Below are 19,660 nucleotides of genomic sequence, written 5' to 3'. Positions count from 1 at the left end.
CCTGGGAAAACGTCAGCAAGCCACCGTCAGTCAAAATTCATATGAGTTTGGTGGTCCCTGAGGTCCAAAAGATTGGCGATCCCTGCTCTAGAACAAAACATGGGGTGCTTTCCATACTAATTACTTCCCATATTAATACTAATAGCAATAGCACTTAGACTTATATACTGCTTCACAGTGCTTTTACAGCCCTCTCTAAGCGGTTTACAGAGTCAGCCTATTGTCCCAACAATCTGGGTCTCCATTTTACCCACCTCAGAAGGATGGCAGGCTGAGTCAACCTTGAGCCTGGTGAGATTTGAACTGCCAAATTGCAGGCAGACGACAGTCAGCAGAAGTAGCCTGCAGTACTGCATTCTAACCACTGCGTCACCATCGCTCTTAATTAATAATAACAATAATTTTTATTCCACTTCTATTCATCTATCTCAAGGGGGGGGGGCTTAATAGAGGTGGTCCCTGCTTACAACCACAACTGAGCCCCAAATTTGTTGTTAAATGAGACGTTAAGTGAGTTTTGCCCCATTTTATGACCTTTCTTGCCAGAGTTAAGTGAAACAGTGCAGTTGATAAATTAGTAACCCAGTTAAGTGAATCAGGCTTCTCCATTGACTTTGCTTGTCAGAAGGTTGCAAAAGGTGATCACATGACCTTGTGACACAGCAACATTCATAAATATGAACCCGTTGCCAAGCATCTGCATTTTGATCAGATGACCACAGGGATGCTGCGAAGGTCATAACTGTGAAAAACGGTCATAAGTTGCATTTTTCAGTGCTGTTGTAACTTTGAACCATCACTAAACAAACTGTTGTTAAGTCAAGCACTATCTGTACTTTTTCCTGCTCCTCTTTTCCCAACAACCCTGTCAAGTAGGTTGGGCTAAGTGATTAGCCCAAAGTCACCCAGCTGGCTTTCATGCCTAAGGGAAGCCTTAAAACACCTGCTACCAACAATGTGGAATCTCTGACAGAGAAGAAAATCACATAATTAACTCCTACAGGGTTTTGAATCTTGGCCTACATCAAGTTCAACATCTTAAGGCTCCCATAATTTTGGCACCATAGTAGAAATAATAAAGCAACAGGCTTTTAATCTTCATTATTATTACTGCTGAGCATTTAGCTTTCACATTGTCTGCCACTTATGATTAGTTCTCTGTTTCTACATTTGTCTATTAATGAGTGATTCTAAAACAGGTTGGAGCCATTTTGAATCTGGTGGATCTTGAGCTGCTACACTCCCATTAATTACTGTACATAAGATATTTCATTTCCCAGTTATTTAATCACACAATTATTTGACTTGTGCAAATTCTGGACTATATTTCACTAACAATTTATAAGCAAGCCCCAACAGGAGGTTCTGAAGTTTTGTGCTTTGGCCAGCAGAACTTTGATCAATTTGTCTAGTGCTAAGCCAGCTGCAAACCTTTTCAACAAAAAAACAGCAAGAGGCAGCCCTACAGTATTCTGGTTATTTCTTGAGTACTTCCATGTGGGCAAAACAGAAAATGATCTGGTGCAGAAGCTATTGCTGGATTCCTAAATGAAGAAATCACTTTTAAACGAACATTGTGTTGGAAATTAAAACCCATCCCTCTCCTAGGAAAATGAAATATTTTAGAATATAGTAAAAAGAAACTCAGAGGCAGAAACTCAGCCCCCCACTTTGCTAATGGGTCATTACTCTGGTCTGGGCCAGTCTATTTTACATAACAAAGATCTAATCCAGGTAGAGCCATAATAGGAATTGCCCAAAGCCCTTTCGTTACATCATCATCCAGCAAGGTTCAACCAAGCCTGGGATTCAGGACAGCCCTAAGAGTTGCCCCTGCATGGCACCATGGAAGTCTGACAACCAATCAGAATACAAGCTCAAATTCAAATCCCAACAGAGGGAATAAAACCCAGGGACCCTCAGCATCTTGCCCCTTTTCTTTTTGTTCACCCATTATCTTCAATTATGTGATCATCCTTTTCACTTTGGAGCTCCAAGCCATGTGGTCCTGTCCACCATTAAACCATCTTTCCAAGCAGTCACCATGTTTCCAGTGTCTTTCTTCCCCACTTGGAACTGAACCCAGAAGGATATTTCTTCCAACAATTGTCTTCAGACATCATGTTTTAGCGTAAAGTAATCAGCTCTTGATAGCTGATGTGTCAACCCAGTGACTAACAAGCCAATCCATGGCTATTGTTGAATAAATGATAATTTATTCACACATAATTCTTTAACTATAAAGCATAGTTTACAAACCACAACGTTTGGGTTTTCCCAACACACAATCTCAGCATCCAGGATTTATTGTTGTTGGAGGCACCCATCACCCTGAACCCCAAGTCGCTGGTACTAAATCTACCATTTTATAGAACTGGGAAATAAATACAGCGATAAAAAAAATCTTAGTGCAAGGCGTCAGCTTAACGTCTGACATGCCAGACGGAAATTTGACACCAGCAACTTTCCATGCAAAATCCCAAAGGTGCTTTTTTCCCAAGGGGGGAAATCGGACTTTCTGGTTTTTCTTGGAAGACGTTTCGCTTCTCATCCAAGCTTCCACTTCTCATCTAAGTTTCTTGGATGGGAAACGAAACGTCTTCCAAGAAAAACCAGAAAGCGTGGTTCCCACCTTTGGGACAACCAGAACCTGGATGACTGAGAAGCCCCACAGACTTCGTTGCGAAGCTGCGCTCGTCTGCAGGAGTCCCTCGCCCACCCAACCACCCCCACTGGACTACAAATCACATAATCCCCACCCGGGATCGCCTCTCGGGACGCAGGTTGGAAGAGGGCGTCGTTCAGGACGCGTGCGCTCTCCCCCCCTCTTCCCTCTCCCCCGCCCACCACAGCGAAGAGAGCGGAGAGCGCAGCCGCAGCAGCTCGAGAAGCCGCGTCACGCATCACGCGCAGAAGGAAAGTCAGTCGCTCGACCCGAAAGGGAGGCCCCGCCCGCGGGTTGGAGTGCTATATGGAGCAGTCACTGTGCTCCTCGCTCTCCAGCTCCCCTAGTGGTGACCCGATGAACTAGAGCTTTGGAAGAAGAGCCGGCGAGGAACTTGCCGTTCGCCGGCTACAATTCGCAGCCGAGGTGCATCGTCTCTCGGCTTGCGACCGCTCGGACTTCTTCAACCTGCAACGAAAGCGCCCAAGCGCTTGGGGATCTCGCCTTTTCGGAGGTGAGCGGCTGGGGTTGGAAAGGAGGACCGCCGGACAATAGTGCGGATTTGCTTGCTGGCTGTACTTGTGCTAAATTCTGAGCGCCTGGTCAAGATAAGGGTTTATTGGCAAGGGTTTATCCCCTTACGCACGCATGTTAAAAACACTGGGAAATGTTTTTTTATCTACGCTCCGGGAAAATGCATGAAACAGAGAATTAGCCACATTTCTGTTTTAAAGTTGTGGGTTTGTTGTTCGGGTGGGGAGGGGTGTCTCCGTTTTGTTTTTTTCAGAGCCGATCCGTTATTATAACAGCCGTCATCCCCAACCAGACCAGTTGTTGGAGGGGACACAGATTGTGTGGGAATTGAATAAATTGGAACTGGATAATAAGTAAATCGCGTCTAACTCAGGAAAGTTTGGGGATCTGACAACCCAAATCGCTGGCGTTTGCAAGGGATTTTTGTAAAGGTTATTTCAGGCTCAGGGGTAGCTTAAGGCTCTCCCTTCACTGACTGACTCATTTTCTGTTTCTTGAAATTGTTGTGTAACAGCTGTATGTCTTGTGAAGATACAGAATATGTAAAGATGCCCAAATTCCCTTTTACAGTACTGTAACTGTTTATTGAGAAAAATCCTGCTTGGATAAAGCTATTAAAAAAACCCAAGTCTTTTAGACCTATATACCTCCCCTGGAATAAACTGCTTTAGATAGAATTTGTGTGCAAAACATCTTGAGATTGATAGATTACTAAAGAGCCAATGTTTACATTGACTTCTGCTTTCACTTGATGCTTCTGTTCCAAAAACAGCAACAACCTTCTACAGCTATGGTGGACAAAAATCAGATTTGTGTTTGTTTATTATTTTAAAATAATTTAGGTTGCTCATTAAGACAATTATTCCTATGAAGTATAGAAAACAATACAATATTAAATGTCAAGTGCAGGCTTAAGGAAAGAAAAATAATTCAATAGACATCAAAAGCATTGCACAGAGATATATTCAAATATAGTAGAATTTCACAAGTTTGTTAAGATCCCTAAATCTATTAATTGAAGACAAGCAATCAAAATATACTTAGGATTTAAAAATTCAGGGTTTAGGAATTTGTCACTATCAAAATCCCAAGGCATGCTACTGAGAATCCCAATCCGAGTTACTTCCAATTTCTGTGATATAAGTTACTGCTGCTTTTATTAAATAATCAGGAATCAAAATTCTTGCCTGTCTATTATACCTTGCCATATTTTCTACTTTGCCTAACAAAGTATGGTGGTTTTGGGTCACAGGTTTCATTGTGGTGAATGTGCCCTGAAGAAAATGTCACTGAGCTAATAATTGTGGATGTTTCTGATCCATTGATATGTAACACACTATCTTTGGAAGGCCAGATATCATGCCTGGTCTCGAAAATCCATTTTTGAATTTCTCACAAACATTTCATGACATTGTCAATATATTGTGGGAATCATGCCAGTCATCAGAGCTATTCAACATTACAACATTAAAACCAACTTCTGCTAAAGAATAGCAGAAAACCCTGTGTGCTATGATGTGGACTTAATTCACTAATATACAGTATTTTAATGATTTATACACTGTTTTCGGATCACAATATTATAACTAACTAAGAACTTAGCAGAATAAAATTGCTACTGCAATATCTATATAGGTAGCTGCCTGCCAGACATTAAAATATGCTTCGCCAAGGGATATTTTTACTACTTCTCTTAAATTTTACAGGGTGTAATTTGTGATTTGCTGTTTGTGTAAAACTGAAGATGGAACTGAAACCACTAGTATTTTTATCTCTGCTGTATGCCAGATTCCAAATTCTACACTTTATAATTCTAAAAATGATGGTGTTAACTTGATTGTAAACCAGATTTTATATTTTAACTTGGAGCACTGTGTTTTTGTAATGAAAACATACCAGCTACAATTGCTCTGTGCAATCACAAACTGAACAAGCTTTGTCTTCAAGTTTAACAGTTTCACTGTCAATGGATCACATCTGTGCAGCACATTCCTTAATTTATCAAACAAAATCTGCACATTTTACAAGATAGGAACAATAAAGAATTATTTTTAGATCTGTAATCCCTAACACTTTGTAGGCATAAACAAGAAGAACAAAACTTCATCTCCAGGGGAAGTGAAGATTTGGGGTGAGATTAAGATGAATATTAGCTTTTGGCTACATACTGTATGTATGCATATTTTAGCTCTTTATCTTAAGTAGAACTTCTGAAATGATGGATCTAGGCCTCGAGATGACTATTTAGAGCCATGATGGTGAATCTATGGCATGCATGACAGAGGTGGTACACAGAGCCCTCTCTGTGGGCATGTGCACCATCACCAGCTGTTTTTCGGGTTTCCGGCACTCTGGCGCGCATGCGTGCATTCAGGTTTGGGTACTTGGTGCTGAAATGGTTCACCATCACTGATTTAGAGGGATGTGTTACATTTTTAAAAAACCCGGTCCGCCTTGCACAGAAAATGTGGGAGCCTTGCACAAGCCTCAGTTGTGAGACTTGGACAGTGATGTAGGACTGCAAAGCATGTAGTTACACGTGTTAGATAAATTAAATGTAAATAAAGTAGTGTACTTTTCTCCCCCACGCCTAAGCCCACTGAAATTATTAACTTTATTCATGAGGTGTCACGTTGTTTTTAGGGGTGCTGTAGAATTGCAGTACTTATTTTTTTCTCTCTCCCTCTCTAATTGTTGGAAGACCTGAAAGATCAGGTTAGAGACATATAATCATGGAGAAAGTAGAAAGCAACATCAACTTGATAGCATAATCAGCCAGTTTATTAAAATTTAGAGTATTAACTTAGTATAAGAACCCTATACATTTCTCACTAGGACTAGTGAGAAATTGCTCATTGGAATGCTCTCTAAAACAAGGAAGACCCCTGCAAAAGGCAGGCAAGTGAGCAAAGCTATATTTTCTGCACATGCTCAGGATCTAGGGATGTGTGAAATCTTCTCCAGTCTGTGGAAAACTTTTCTTCTGAAACAGATCCCTGGCGCCAGAAAGGTTGGGGACCACCGCTCTAAAAGTTAGCTGGTTAAAGAAAGAGAGGTGGAGCTAACGCTTCTGAGAGAGAAGGATTGAAGTCTTTTCATTCTATGTCCTCATCACTGTCACCACTGTATACTGCCCCTTTCCCCCCAAGTTTACACTCGAATATTTTTTAAAAACAACCTTGTCAATTCACTGGCATTGCCCAGGATTAAAAATTAGAAACCAACAAATTCTTCTCCAGAGAGTGTCCAGAAAATGTTTAAGACAAGATTGTAGAATATGTTCATTAGAACCCATTGAATAATTTCATTGCTTTGCTTATAATTGAGTTATTATTTTCCCTTGAGTCTCATTATAGCTAACCAGCTTCCAATGGCAGAAAAAGAAATTGAAAAGCTGAAAATACTTCAGTAGAAAGTAAAATTAGCTTGAAGTACAGCATGCTAAATGTGTCTCAAATCATGTATTTAGTAAAATGCATTATGTATAACGCAACAGGTAAGCCAGGTGAAACACAGCATGCTCAAAACATGACTTTTGAATAGTTCATCATGGTTTCCCAGTGGCCCCTTTAAATTGAGGAACACAAAATAGAATAACCGCCAACGTTTTCATCATTTGGTTAATGATCAGTTAGAGAATTGTAAGGCATGCATGAATTCGCTTCCTCTGAAAAAGGCTAACCTATTGTTTTCTTCCTGAATTATAATTAAAGCAAAACCTCAAGGATGAAGAAAACCTTGTTACTAGAGCCTGCCATTTTCTTATATGTTTTTGCCTATTCTTTGACATCTCCTCTGAAGCAGCAATATGTATATAAAAGGATCTGGGAAGAAACCACCAACTCCACCTTCATAGTTCAAGATAATATTTCTCATTGTGAACTGAATCAAAGCAACCCAACCTATGTGAAGCAAAAGGTAAGATCAGCATCCCCAGACAACGTTAAGCAGAGTTAATGATGCATAATAGCAAATCATGTTGAATTTAATATGTTCAGAGAAGAGGTTTCACACCTGGCAAAGCATCTCTTCACTTAGCTGCAATTACTTAGATGGGAAGCCCCAGCAAATCGTTTGTCCAGAAACAAAAATAAAAAAAATTTCCTAGATGCAGTCAATGTCACACACATGCAATTCCTAAGGAAATGTCTTCACCAGCATTGCAAAATAAAATGCAGAAATTATTTTTGAGCTGAGTTTGGAAAAATGCACAAATCTAAATTGTAATAATTTAAAATATTAACTGTATTTGATTCAGACGTGAATATGTCCTTTTTCCTCTTTCAACTAGCCTCCATTTAGAATTCTCAAGAACATTTCAGGGTTTTACATACCTTTTTTCATTACTTCAGAAGCCTACTGCCATACTGCTGCCAAATAAACTATAGAACTGTGTCCAGTCAAAATGTTTCAAGGAATCTTTATAACACAGCTTCCAAACCCAGTATTTCCACATGTGTCCACGTTTCAGTTCTCAGGATTTCTAACCATGCTGCCAGGAAGCAGTTGTTGTACCAACCTATTAATTGGTGAAGGTTGATATGCAGATGTAAAGAGTTCATTATCTTAAGGGAAAATGAAATATTTCAGGGGTTTCATAGTATTTCAGCTGGATAAAGTTGATAATAGACTATAACATACTTGATTCAAACATATTCACATGCTAAGCAAATTGAACACTAATCACTTGGACACTTTGGCTAATGTTACATTTCAGAGTGTACTGATCCCCTAATTTGTTTATACTACATACAAACTACTTACATATCCAGGATAGATACATTAGATAGCAAATTACTATCAACTAATATTTTATGCCCTGAATAAGTTGGAGTAAAATATATAAAAGGTTTTGCCTAATAAATCCATTATACCATTATAAGGTTCTTTTTAATGTGTTCGCTTATTTAGCTATCATAACAATGACTTTAGAACAGTGATCCCCAACCTTGAATACAGTTCATAGTATCTTTGATTGCTGGTTTCTATACACTATTCTATTCTTTACTAATTCTGTAGTACTGTAAAACAGAATTACGTTTATAGATGAGACCAGAAGTTGAATTACAATGGATACATTGATTGATTTGTCTCTATTCTTGTTTTATTTTCTTCTTTCAGGAAGTCCAAGAAAAAGCCTCTCTCTTTGCTATGAAAACAGACTTATGTGGGGCAATTTTCAGCATTTTGGTGGCCTTTTTCCTCGTAGCAAATGGAGATCGATATGGACGCAAAATATCATTGGTTCTTCCCCTGGTGGGGAGCCTTACCAGCAGCATCTTCCTCTTTGTTATGTCGGACTTGTCTTTGCCCATCTACCTTTTCTTTGTTTTCTCCTTGGTTGCGGGCCTGTTTGGAGACTTGGCTACTTTTCTTGGAGGAGCCTTTTCCTTTGTGGTTGATTGCTGTGAGACTCAAAAAAACAAGACCATCCGAATAGCTGTGATTGACTTAATCTTTGGATTCACATCTGGATTGGGAGGATTGGTCTCAGGCTACATTCTAAAAGAAATAGACTTTATGTGGACATTTGCCACGATTTCTCTATTTCACATGGTCAATATTTTCTATGTCATATTTTGCTTGGACGAAACAGTGAAAGTCTCTGCAATCCAGGCACAATCTTGGCGGGAAGGTCTTAAAGACACTCTGTCTGGAGTATATATGCTCTTTAAATCCTCCTCCTTCAGGAAGCGAATTTTAATCATCTTGCTGCTTTGCGTATTCATGACTTACCTTTTCACAGTCTATGGAGGGCTTAGTCTCTATGTGCTATACGAACTGAATGCTCCCCTCTGTTGGAATGCCATTTACATAGGATACGGCTCAGCTGTGTCCACCTCAGTCTCTGTGACTGGATTCTTAGGGATTGTTTTTCTTTCTCAGTACCTGAGAGATAGCTATCTTGTTTTTATTGGAATCTTCTCTTATATGGGAGGAAGTATCATGGCCGCCTTTGCCAACACTACATTGTTGATGATGTTGGGTAAGTTTTACTTGGTTAAGTTCAAAGATGATGGTAAAACATTTTAATAACATAGTTCAGAGTTTTTCAATCCTGGCCACTTTTAAGATATGCGGCTCTGAACTCCTAGATTTCTCCAAGTTGGGGAATTCTATGAGCTGATGTCAAAATATCTCAAAGGTGCCCAGATTGACAAATATTGATGTAAGTAATTAGAAAATTGGTGGTGCTTGTTACTTTCTACATTATTTATGGCACTGGTCGAAAACTCAGGTCTTTCTCATGAAAAGCTGCCCAGACTTTTAGTTGGAAATGCCAAGGGATTTAACCAGGACTTTCTGAACACAAGTTTCAACCTCTACATTCCAACTTTGTAATATTCAAGTGAATGAAGTTTGTAATCTTTTAGAAACGTTGTGCTTCAAATTATAATTTCTATGCCTTTAGGCAGGGGTGGGCTGCTGGAGGATCGCAAGGGTTTGGGAGAGCCCCTAGCTAAAATTCTGTGCAGTTCAGAGAACCCCCCCAAATCCCACTCCTGGCTGGCCCCGCCCACCCTTCCCCTTCTCAGGAGTCCCCACGTGGCCCGTTTTGCAGGTAAGTGCAGAACGCACACAGACGCTCGGAGAGGGCAAAAAATGGGCCTCCTGTAAGTTTGGGAAGGCCAAAAACAGGCCCATTTCTGAGAGCCTCCTGAGCCCGCAGAGGCCGTTTTCGCCTTCCCAGAGGCTTGAGGAAAGCCTCCGGAGCCCGGGGAGGGCAAAAACGCTCTCCCCCTGATGGTGCAGGAGGCCAACTAGGCCATGCTCACCATGGCCACACCCACCATGGCCACGCCCACCCAGCAACCGGGCAGAGAACCCATTGCTAAAATGTTTGAAGCCCACCTCTGCCTTCAGGACAGAGGTTCCCAAGGGGGGGAGGAAGAGAGAATGGTTCTCTGTGAGTAGCAGGCACGGGCAAGCATATGCGCCTGCTGCTTACGTAAGTGGAGCTATGTGCTCACCTGCCCCTTACATGGCCCAGTTCCGAATGCGCTGCGGGCCAGTAGTGGGTCATGGCCCAGGAGCTGGGGACCCCTGCTTTAGGATCTGTAAGGCAGCATAATAGCAGCGTAAAATGTAAGCTACAATAAAACAGCAAACAGCAAAACTACTAGAGGCAACAATTTATATTATTGGTATAATATACAAATTATACCAAAAGACCCTCTTGAAATAGCAATATTATAACTTACCCACTGAAAGCTAGCTGTAAAAGTAAAATGTAGCTACTTGCTACATTTTTATTGGAAAATAGAGCTGAATCTTCCACTTCCGCAATTTGCAAAAGAGGCCCATAACAGATACTTGGCTATATTATGTTTATTGTTTTCTTGTCTTTTAGTCATTTTCTGTAGCTACGGAGATTTCATTCTGTTAGTTTGTCATCTTGGGGGAATGTTATAACTTTCCTTTGTCTACTGTCCCCACAATGCTTTTGAATAAGATAACATAATTAATTTAATAATGTATTTCATGACTTTGTCAATTTTCCATCATGCTATACCCCATCTACACCATGACTGGTGCTAAATTGGAGGAAACCAATACCTGCCAGATCTATATTGAATTTAAAATCTGAATGTAATGAATTCCTTCTTTCAACTGCAGTTTATGAATAGTATCTTGCAACTTCAGGTTCATCCACATACCACAGTTGAAAATGTGCACACAAAGCAATATCCAGTATCTTCTGAAAGAGATATACATTAAATATTTTGGCTACTATTTTTATTACTCATACAAAATTCCTAAGTGGACAAACATGTTGCTTATGACACAGGTATTCCTCAACTTACAGCCATTCAGTTAGTGATATTTATTCAAAGTTACAGTGGCACTGTAAAAAATGACTTATAACTGGTTTTCACACTTATGACCATTTCAGCATACCCATGATCACATGTTCAGAATTTGGGCACTTGGCAACTGGCATGTACTTATGACAGTTGCTGTGTCCCGGGGTCATGTGATCACAATTTGTCACCTTCCCAGCTGGTTTCTGACAAGCAAAGTCAATGGGGGAAGCCAGATTCGCTTAACAACTGCATGAATCACTTAACCACTGCAGCAATTCTCTTAACAACTTTGGCAAAAAGATCATAAAATGGGGCACAACTCACTTAACAGTTGTCTTGCTTAGCAACAGAAATTTGGGTCTTAATTGTGGTCATAAGTTCAGGAATAGCTGTAGTGAAAAATGTACTTCGTGGAGGGCATCTTTTTAAATCCATGAGGATTTCTGAAAGATGCTACCATGTTTTTTACCCAGATAAACATTTACTGTTAATTGTTACAGTATAAATTGATTGGCTATTTGGGGTAATTATGTTAAACACCGTTGACTTTCGTGACTCCTATTTTGCAGTGAGAATACCATCGATGCTCCTTTTCATACCCATTCCAGTTATTCGAGCCATGTTGTCGAAAACAGTTCTTCCTAATGAACAAGGTGAGTCAGTGCTGATAAAGAATTAGTTGTAGATGTTGAAGGAATCCAATGAAGTTCCTTGGGTCCGTCAGTTTGTATTGTCGCCCTGAAGCAACAGCTCTATATTGCATTGTTATCTTAATTAGTTCCAATTAGTGAACCATTTCCATTTGGGGAACATAAGTCCCATTTTGCCACTGGATACCCAGATTCATGGCATTGAGTATCCTCATCAGCTTAGTTTGGTGGCCATCTTTGAAATATTGTGGTGATTCTTAGGAAAATGAAGTATTCTGCATACTAGACTTTTATCAATCAATCAATCAGTCAATCTATTCAAATAGACCAGCATTCTTATCTACTAAACTTGTACGGGTAACTTAGAACGTTAGGAAAAGTTACTGCTAGCTTAGTAGCAGATATCAGTCTTGGAATGCATACTTAAGCATATTTTGTATCTAAACACAATTCACAAGGTTTTTATTGTGCTTAACTTTATGGTACCCATCTGCCAAGGTGTAACAAGGGTGACCTGAGGGTGTAATAACTGTCTGGGAGGGTAAAGTCAGTTTCCAGCTTATAAATATTAAGTTGCCTAGCATAAGTTGCAACTCTAATTTGCTCGAAAACTACCGTATTTGCCGGCGTATAAGACGACTGGGCGTATAAGACGAGCCCCCAACATTTCCACTCAAAATACAGAGTTTGTTATATACTACGCAGTATAAGACGACCCCCCAAACTTACAAAATCGCACGAGCAGCATCCCATTCCTGGGAGAAAAACAAAAACAAAAACACGAACTCTTCCCGAAGCGCAAAAGCAAGGATGGCGCTTTCTCAGCTTTGAGCGGCGTCGCAGCTCTCCCACCCTCCCACTCGTCCCCACGTGCGGCGAAGTTTCTGCCACTGGGGGTGGTGGAGGGGGTGGAAGGAGGTGAGGGATGGGGGCAAAGCCTGGAGCCTGCCGGTCTGCTCGCACGAGCGGAGTGGGTGGGTGGGTGGGAAGGGAAAGGAGAGGCCACGCTGCTGCCTGCAAGTGAAAGTGACGCGCCTGCCCCCTCCCCCGGGAAAGTGAAAGGCCTCTCTCCTTAAGCAGCCCCCGCGTGCGTGCCATCGGGACTCCAAGGGTGGGGATGGACAGCTGCCAACACACTCTCTCTCTCTGTCTCTCTCCCTCTCTGTGTGTGTGTGGTGGAGGGTAATTCATCTCTGGCCTCCGCTTGGTTTTAAAGTCGCTAATGGCAGATGCGGCGCTGGGTGGCAGCTCGGTGCCGGGAGGCGGATCTTTCTCTCAAGCGGGGAGGAGGATGGGACAAGAGGAGGGACGGGACGGGACAGGGGCGGGAGGAGGTCCCCGCCTTCCACCACCCACTGGACCCTTTTCTTCCCAAGGGACCCTTGAAAGCAGCTCGGGAGCCAGGTGGCCCTGCCCAGCGGGTCCCATCAGGAACTTCCGAGGACACCCCCGCCCCAAGCACAGCCCTCCCGGTCTTTCAAAGAGGGAGGGAGAAGCGGAGGAGCAAATTGCCGGCCCCGCCCCGCTGCCCAGAAGAAGGGCGCCACAGTCCACCCCCGCGTAGTGCATGCTGCTGCAGAATTTGTGTGAGCAGTAAATACGGGGTTGAGAAGGGAAGGCTTATAGAGCAAAATGGGCATCTTGCAGAAACTTAAACATAACGCTTCTTGTGCTGTCCAGCCAGCATATGGGAATTGGATAGTTCACAATTGTGAGCTGTCCCCTTAAGGGAATGCACCATGGTAAATGTAGTTAAGGTATCCTGGGAAATGTAGTCCATGTCACGTGACCACATCTGTAATCCTGATTGGTCATTAAATTGACCCTCGATGGGTTGGGGGAGGTTTCCTCACTCTTGGCTGAACTCACAGATTCGTGGTAACTGTTCTACTTCTACCATTACGAGATGGGTGAAAAGGGATAGGAGATAACCATCTTTTTACCTACAAGACAGATATGCAAAGGATTCAGAATACAGAACACCTCTTTAAAATCTGGATTTCCCATCCAAAATCAGAATGACTTATTTTCCCTGTAGGTGGGATTAGGGGACAAAATGGAGTCCTTAAGACTTTCAAAGGCACTGTTTTCTTTCCTTGACTGTCCCTTCCAACTTTTTTTTAACGTTCAGAAAATTCTACCCTTGCTTCAGTGATGTTTTGATGTCAGACACATTTCTTTCAGACCCCAGCCAGGCAAATCTCCAGCTGAAGAGGTTTGCACACCCTTGCAGTGAGAGTTCCAGATCTAATACTATTAAAAATGCATATGAGAACCAGTCTTGCTCATTCCATTGTGCAACCAAGCACATTGCAGAAATCATAGAAAACAATTCCAGTCAGTGTGGCCAATAATTGTAGGGATAGTAGTATCATCCTATTTGAAAAGTGTTGGGAAAGTTACAGTAGCATTTTTTTTTTTTTTGCAAGGTTACAGAACCTGCTTTATAAGGAAGGACAGCCAGATAGAGCGGCGTATGACTGACTGTTGTGGTTTAGCTTGTGTGGTTCAGACATTTGCCTGACTGTCAGAGAAATGCATTGGATGGTATGTGCAGACAGCTGAATCAATCATTCCATTCCATTCCATTGTCATCTTTCTAGTAGCGTAGTGTAGTTATACACATATACACACAAATGTCTGGATTTCTGTAATCTAGTTTTTCTTTTATTTTCCTTTTTGACAGGAGCTTTATTTGCTTGCATTGCTTGCTTAGAGGTTGTGACTGGGACCATTTCAACTGCTGTTTTTAATACTATCTATGCAATGACTGTAGCATGGTTTCCTGGCTTCAGTTTTCTGTTATCAGCTGGCTTCTGCATACTTCCACTGAGTTTAATGAGGTAAGAAGGATCATCCATTTTGTAATATTGGAATCTCTTTTGTCATTTTCCAGAAATGTTGATCTCCATACAAAAGGGATGTTAGTTTTTGTATTCAATTATTTTCGTTCACATAGAGTCGTATTTTTCAGTTTATTATAGAAAATGATAGAAAATGTATTGTCATTTCATTTCATTTTGATTTGATTTTGTTTGTATTGTCATTTTATCCTTGATTATTTTAATGTTTTTTATGAGGTAAGCCACTCAGGGTCACTTTGAAAGAAGATGAGCTGCAAATAAATTAAATTAAAATGCCACTCTGGGGCTATTGTTTTCTATGATACCCCTTTCCATTTACTCTGTACCAACCTGACTGCCCACACTTCTCAGTCAGAAAAATGGGAAGAATTCCTTCATGATTTAATTGAAGCACACGAAGCTAGGAAGGAGGGATGACTATTCCCTGAAGAATAGGACTGTCACACACCAGCTATGGATCATCTCTTAACTAAATGGAAGAAGATAGAATAACGGAGTTGGAAGGGATCTTAGATGTCTTCTAGTCTAACCCCTTGCAACATTGCAACATTTTACTTAAGCCTTTTTTTTAAAAATAAAATTTTAGGAACAGATTCTCTGATATCAGTTTGAATTGAAACTAATAATAGAACCATGTGAAGTTTATCTGCATGACATTGACCATACCGCTATTTGTTTTTATAAATGGAATACTACTAGTATACTACTACCATGATCCCTTGAATCATCCTTTTAGAGATGTTTCCTTACCAAATATCTCAGTGCCTACAACAGTGACAGAACTTTTAACGTACTGCCTTCATTGGAAAAATTGGGATACATTCAGTGATACACCTGCCATGAAAATAGCCCATGTTGAACTGTGTAGCATGAACATCAATGCTAGAAATGACTTTTTGTATTAAATCATAAACTGTTTCATGATAAATTTTATGTGACAAAATGTTTTATAAAATTTGCCAAAGATCTATCCCACGGAACCAGTGGGTCCTGGACTTTGAACACATTCAAATGTAGGTTAGTACATTTGAGGTAATTTGATTTAAAAACCATTGCCCTATGATGCATTGTTTCTACCAGTTAAACGTTGCGGGAATGAGAGTTTTAGTGTAAATGTGGCATCTATTTAAATTGCAAATATCCACCTTTAAATTTGGTTAGGATTTGTTAAATTGCCACCCATCTCACCATGGAGCTATAGTAGATGGTTTGCAACAAGAAGAAATGAAGAGTGTAAACAGAACTAAAATAATAGAACAATAAAATAAACAATGAAAAAGAACGCAATGACAATATATCAAATTTGCTATTGATTCTGAAAATCTGGAGTGTGGACATTTTTGAATCTGAGTTTCAATGACCCTGGAGCAGGAGGATTAAGACAAATATCTATTAATGTAATAATAGATAGCCTTTTTGTGATCAGATGACATACTTGAGCCTATTTGTTTATATATTTCATAAAATATATAATAGATAAATTGAAATTATCATTTGGCTTGTTTAGTATTTTATTTGGACAAAATAGTCCTAAAAATGGCTTTGTTGAAAGAAGATGGGGAAGAGGAGATAGTATTACAGGCATATTATTTTAGGTTTTTTTTTTCAATTATGTATTTATTTTACACTTTGAAACTACCCAATAACTAAAGGTCTTGGGACAATTTATGATAAAATGTTAAAAATACAATTTTAATTAAAACATACACAACAAAAATAAAATAACTATAAGCTAAAATATTCTAAATAGCCACTGAAATTTGCTGTTGTCTATTTGCCCCCCCCCCCAGCCCCCGCAATTTTCAATTGTCCTGGTGAAAGCATATTAAAGTGTCTGAAATGCTGTTAAAAATTTAGAGCCACTTTTAGTCTTGATCTAAAAATGGCACAATGGACATTTTCTTCCTAAATTAACTTCAAAGACAAGAAAGAGAATTCTGGGAATTTTGCATTACAATTTATGATAATTTTATGGCTTACGTTTCTTTTCAATTGAATTAGTATATCTTAACTCCTTTTTCCCTCAGTTGGTTTATGTGTGTAACTCGACAGGAAGAGAACTATGTGCAACTCATAAATGAAGAGGACTGTCCTGGCCAGAACAGTGACAGCTGAACAAAGAATACATCTAGCAGTTACTGCTCTCAAGTTCTATAATGGCTTAACCTGTGGACGGGGTTGCCAGAGTTTCACTGCTTTCAATGGCTCCATTTTGAGAATTCCACAATAATTGATTGGCTCAAGTTTGCTTTTATTTTGGATTGCTATCGGGTGCCTGCAAGGGATGCAAAGTAAATTTAACTGTGCTTTATATCCCCCAAATGTTGACTGTGGGGATTTCCTGTCTTAGATTTCTTCCCGTTGCTGGCCAGTCACAAATTGTCCTTTGATCCAAACTAGGTCAAAACATAGGTCAACTAAAAAAATGTATTTGCTTCATCAGATCAGATTATAAAATTATGATAAATAGGCAAGTTATGCTTAAAATATTGATTGGATTATATGTATTTTCTAATCCCTCCACTAATTTGTGTCCTGAATTAAAAATTCTCAAAGATTTATTTGTTTAGGTCACTAGGGGTAATCCTTCACCATCACCCTATGAAGTAAGTATTTCTTCTTTTGGGTCTCTGTCGGAATTCTTTAACCTGTATTACATTCATTGGTTCCTCTTTTAACAAATGCATAGGCTTAAGAGAGAAAGTGTGAAGTAGTTAGTAAGAGATTGGGCTGGAACTAAGGAGAACTAGATAAAAGTTTGCTCTCCACTATAGAGCATCCGGATCTAGGACAAAAGTCAACCAAACTTACTTCACTGGTTGTTGTGGAGAGAACAAGAAAGGCCACGATGTATCTTGACTTAAAGAACGGAATGTAATAACAGTAAAGTTCAGTGATTCATACTCCTTACAGGAATTGAAAAGCAAAGAGAAGCAGTGATAAGCCACTCTGTAAATCATAACCCTCCATTCTCCTAACTTATTTACTTTTTGTAAATAGGGTTTTATGTAGAACACGGGTGTCGAACTCATGGCATCACAGTGCCGTCATGTCACATTTTTCCCATTTGCAGAGTTGGGGTGGATGTGGTCTGTGCATGATGCATCTGGCCCGCAGGCCACCAGTTTGACACTCCTGATGTAGAAGATACAGCAAAAACCATACATTTGCACTGTAGGATGGGAAAAAAAGGGTCAACCAATAGGCGAACATAGCGTTCTAGTAGGGTCCAAGAACCTGTAAACTAGAAATGTCCTTCAGACAATAGAAAGCATATCTTTTTTTGAGAAAAAAATAGAGTTACAGGTTCTGGCAGAAAAAGTGTGAGTGAGTGAAGGGAAGGAAGGAAAGGAAAGGAAAGGAAAGGAAAGGAAAGGAAAGGAAAGGAAAGGAAAGGAAAGGAAGGAAGGAAGGAAGGAAGGAAGGAAGGAAGGAAGGAAGGAAGGAAGGAAGGATGGATAGATAGGCATTCCCTGATCCAACGGGACTGTTTAATGAATTTCTCTTATGCAGTTGAGAAACCTTGCTTGGATACTTGCCTCTACCTCAAATTTTTCTTAGCAATCATAAGCAGAAAATTATAGCAATACAACCCCTTTCCACTTTGCACTGAAATCAGGTAAAGACTTGAAAATGTTTAAACTGAGGTTAAATGAGCAAGAAGGGGTAGCTTAAAGCATTAGTAGTAGCAAAGTGCACTTGGTAATGTATTGGCTCCATTGAACACTGTGTGGTTTCTGGGTAATTCCACATTTTACTTCACAACCTTAAGTGGGTTGTAGCTTTTGTATTTTTGTAAGTACACACCATTTTATTGTTGTTAATAAAGTTTAAAAGCTACAATTAGAGAAGCAGTCTTGTGCTCTGTTGCCCACCATTGCAATTATGCATATTTTGTAATCTTTCACGTGTTTTAATATAATTCTTATATAAATACATTTTTCTTCTGGTTCAGAAACCTTTTGTATTTTTATGCTTTGCAATTAAACCAAAGATATGGATCTAATTCATGTACTGTTACTGTTTTAAGCTGCCATATAACTATACAATTAGGCTTCTCTTCCAAGATGTTGCAAGCGTGTCATTGTACTTGCTCAGTGCTACCGTGAGACATGAATCTATTTCTATTCCTATGTGCACGTAATCTAGTCTAAAAGGGCTAATTCATCCCAATGTGCAGGGGTCTCCAACCTTGGCAACTTTAAGACTTGTGGACTTCAACTCCCAGAGTTCCTCAGCCAGCTGGCTGAGGAACTCTGGGAGTTGAAGTCCACAAGTCTTAAAGTTGCCAAGGTTGGAGACCCCTGTAGAGCATTCAAGGCAATGAGATAAAAGCAATTCCTAGCACTTTGGTCTGCAGTTCAAGGAATCCCATTCAGTGCCTATATGAAAAGTACTGCTGATGGCTTAGTGAATTTCTTGCAACTTTTAACTCCCTGCATGTATTTTGTTCTAATATTATATTGCAGTGTTCTGCTGCCGCATCTTGGAGGTTTGTCACATGAACAGCACCAAGATTTAAACTGTGGAAGTCAGATACATGATCTATCTACAGATGGATTTTATGCATGGAACCCAAAGTGCTCAGAATGTTGAGGCTCTTTTATTCCATATGCAGAACTAGATGCTGGGAGCAATGCAGCCTGGCAAATTAAATTCAGCTGTTTTTTTGTTTCCAGTAGATTCCTGAATGTCCGATGTGTGTCTGTTCATAATTGAGAATATTTCACGTAGCCATTGGTGGCTTTAGGGAATAGGCAACAGGTTGTGCACATATCCCCATCATTTAAATTAGTGGTTGCCAACTAATGGGCCTGGACCACTGGTGGTCTGCGAGAAAATTTTGGTGGTCTGCAGAGAAATGTCACCCCCAAAGCAATTAATCCAGGCTGCATGGGAAACAAGGCTGCGCTGCTCACATGGCCTGCGGGAACACAAGGCTTGCATTGTGAATACAAGGTAGTGAGGGGAGAGGGGGGAACTGGCCCCACTCGCCCCACGCACCTGGTCTGGCCACCGGGCTTCTTTCCCACAAGGAAAGCAGCAAGTCTTTCTTTCTCTCCCCCAAACTCTGCCAGAAATGAGTCTTTGGGACCCTGCAAGGCATCCTGCTCCAAGAGGTTGTGCCAGTGCGACAGGTCT

The 19,660-nt window shown here is 40.4% G+C and overlaps 1 protein-coding gene across 2 annotated transcripts; it reads left to right on the top strand.

Moving 5' to 3' along the window:
* Nucleotides 1–2,977: 2,977 nt before the first annotated feature.
* On the top strand, nucleotides 2,978–18,524 carry SLC46A3 (solute carrier family 46 member 3). Of its 2 annotated transcripts, none has more exons than XM_026675040.2 (6): nucleotides 2,978–3,179; nucleotides 6,913–7,117; nucleotides 8,321–9,185; nucleotides 11,574–11,657; nucleotides 14,341–14,497; nucleotides 16,546–18,524. In XM_026675040.2, exons 2-6 carry the CDS (start codon nucleotides 6,926–6,928, stop codon nucleotides 16,631–16,633), a joined length of 1,386 nt encoding a protein of 461 aa, XP_026530825.2. In that variant the 5' UTR covers nucleotides 2,978–3,179; nucleotides 6,913–6,925; the 3' UTR covers nucleotides 16,634–18,524. The 2 variants fall into 2 exon arrangements, with proteins under 2 accessions (XP_026530825.2, XP_087822453.1); XM_087966327.1 differs by having other exon boundaries at nucleotides 2,978–3,249; nucleotides 6,907–7,117.
* The last annotated feature ends 1,136 nt before the right edge of the window (nucleotides 18,525–19,660 follow it).

The sequence above is a fragment of the Notechis scutatus genome, chromosome 5 (assembly GCF_049901735.1).
Source record: "Notechis scutatus isolate UNSWTSFEM ecotype Mainland chromosome 5, rNotScu1.2, whole genome shotgun sequence".
In the NCBI taxonomy this organism is placed as follows: domain Eukaryota; kingdom Metazoa; phylum Chordata; class Lepidosauria; order Squamata; family Elapidae; genus Notechis; species Notechis scutatus.
This window is presented reverse-complemented; position numbering and strand designations above follow the sequence as displayed.

Bases quoted from the DNA above. Each gene is read 5' to 3' on its own strand.
- SLC46A3 (XM_026675040.2), top strand. From the start codon at position 6,926: ATGAAGAAAACCTTGTTACTAGAGCCTGCCATTTTCTTATATGTTTTT. The intron at 9,186-11,573 runs GTAAGTTTTACT...CCTATTTTGCAG, and splicing joins TACATTGTTGATGATGTTGG to TGAGAATACCATCGATGCTC. The intron at 11,658-14,340 runs GTGAGTCAGTGC...CCTTTTTGACAG, and splicing joins AGTTCTTCCTAATGAACAAG to GAGCTTTATTTGCTTGCATT.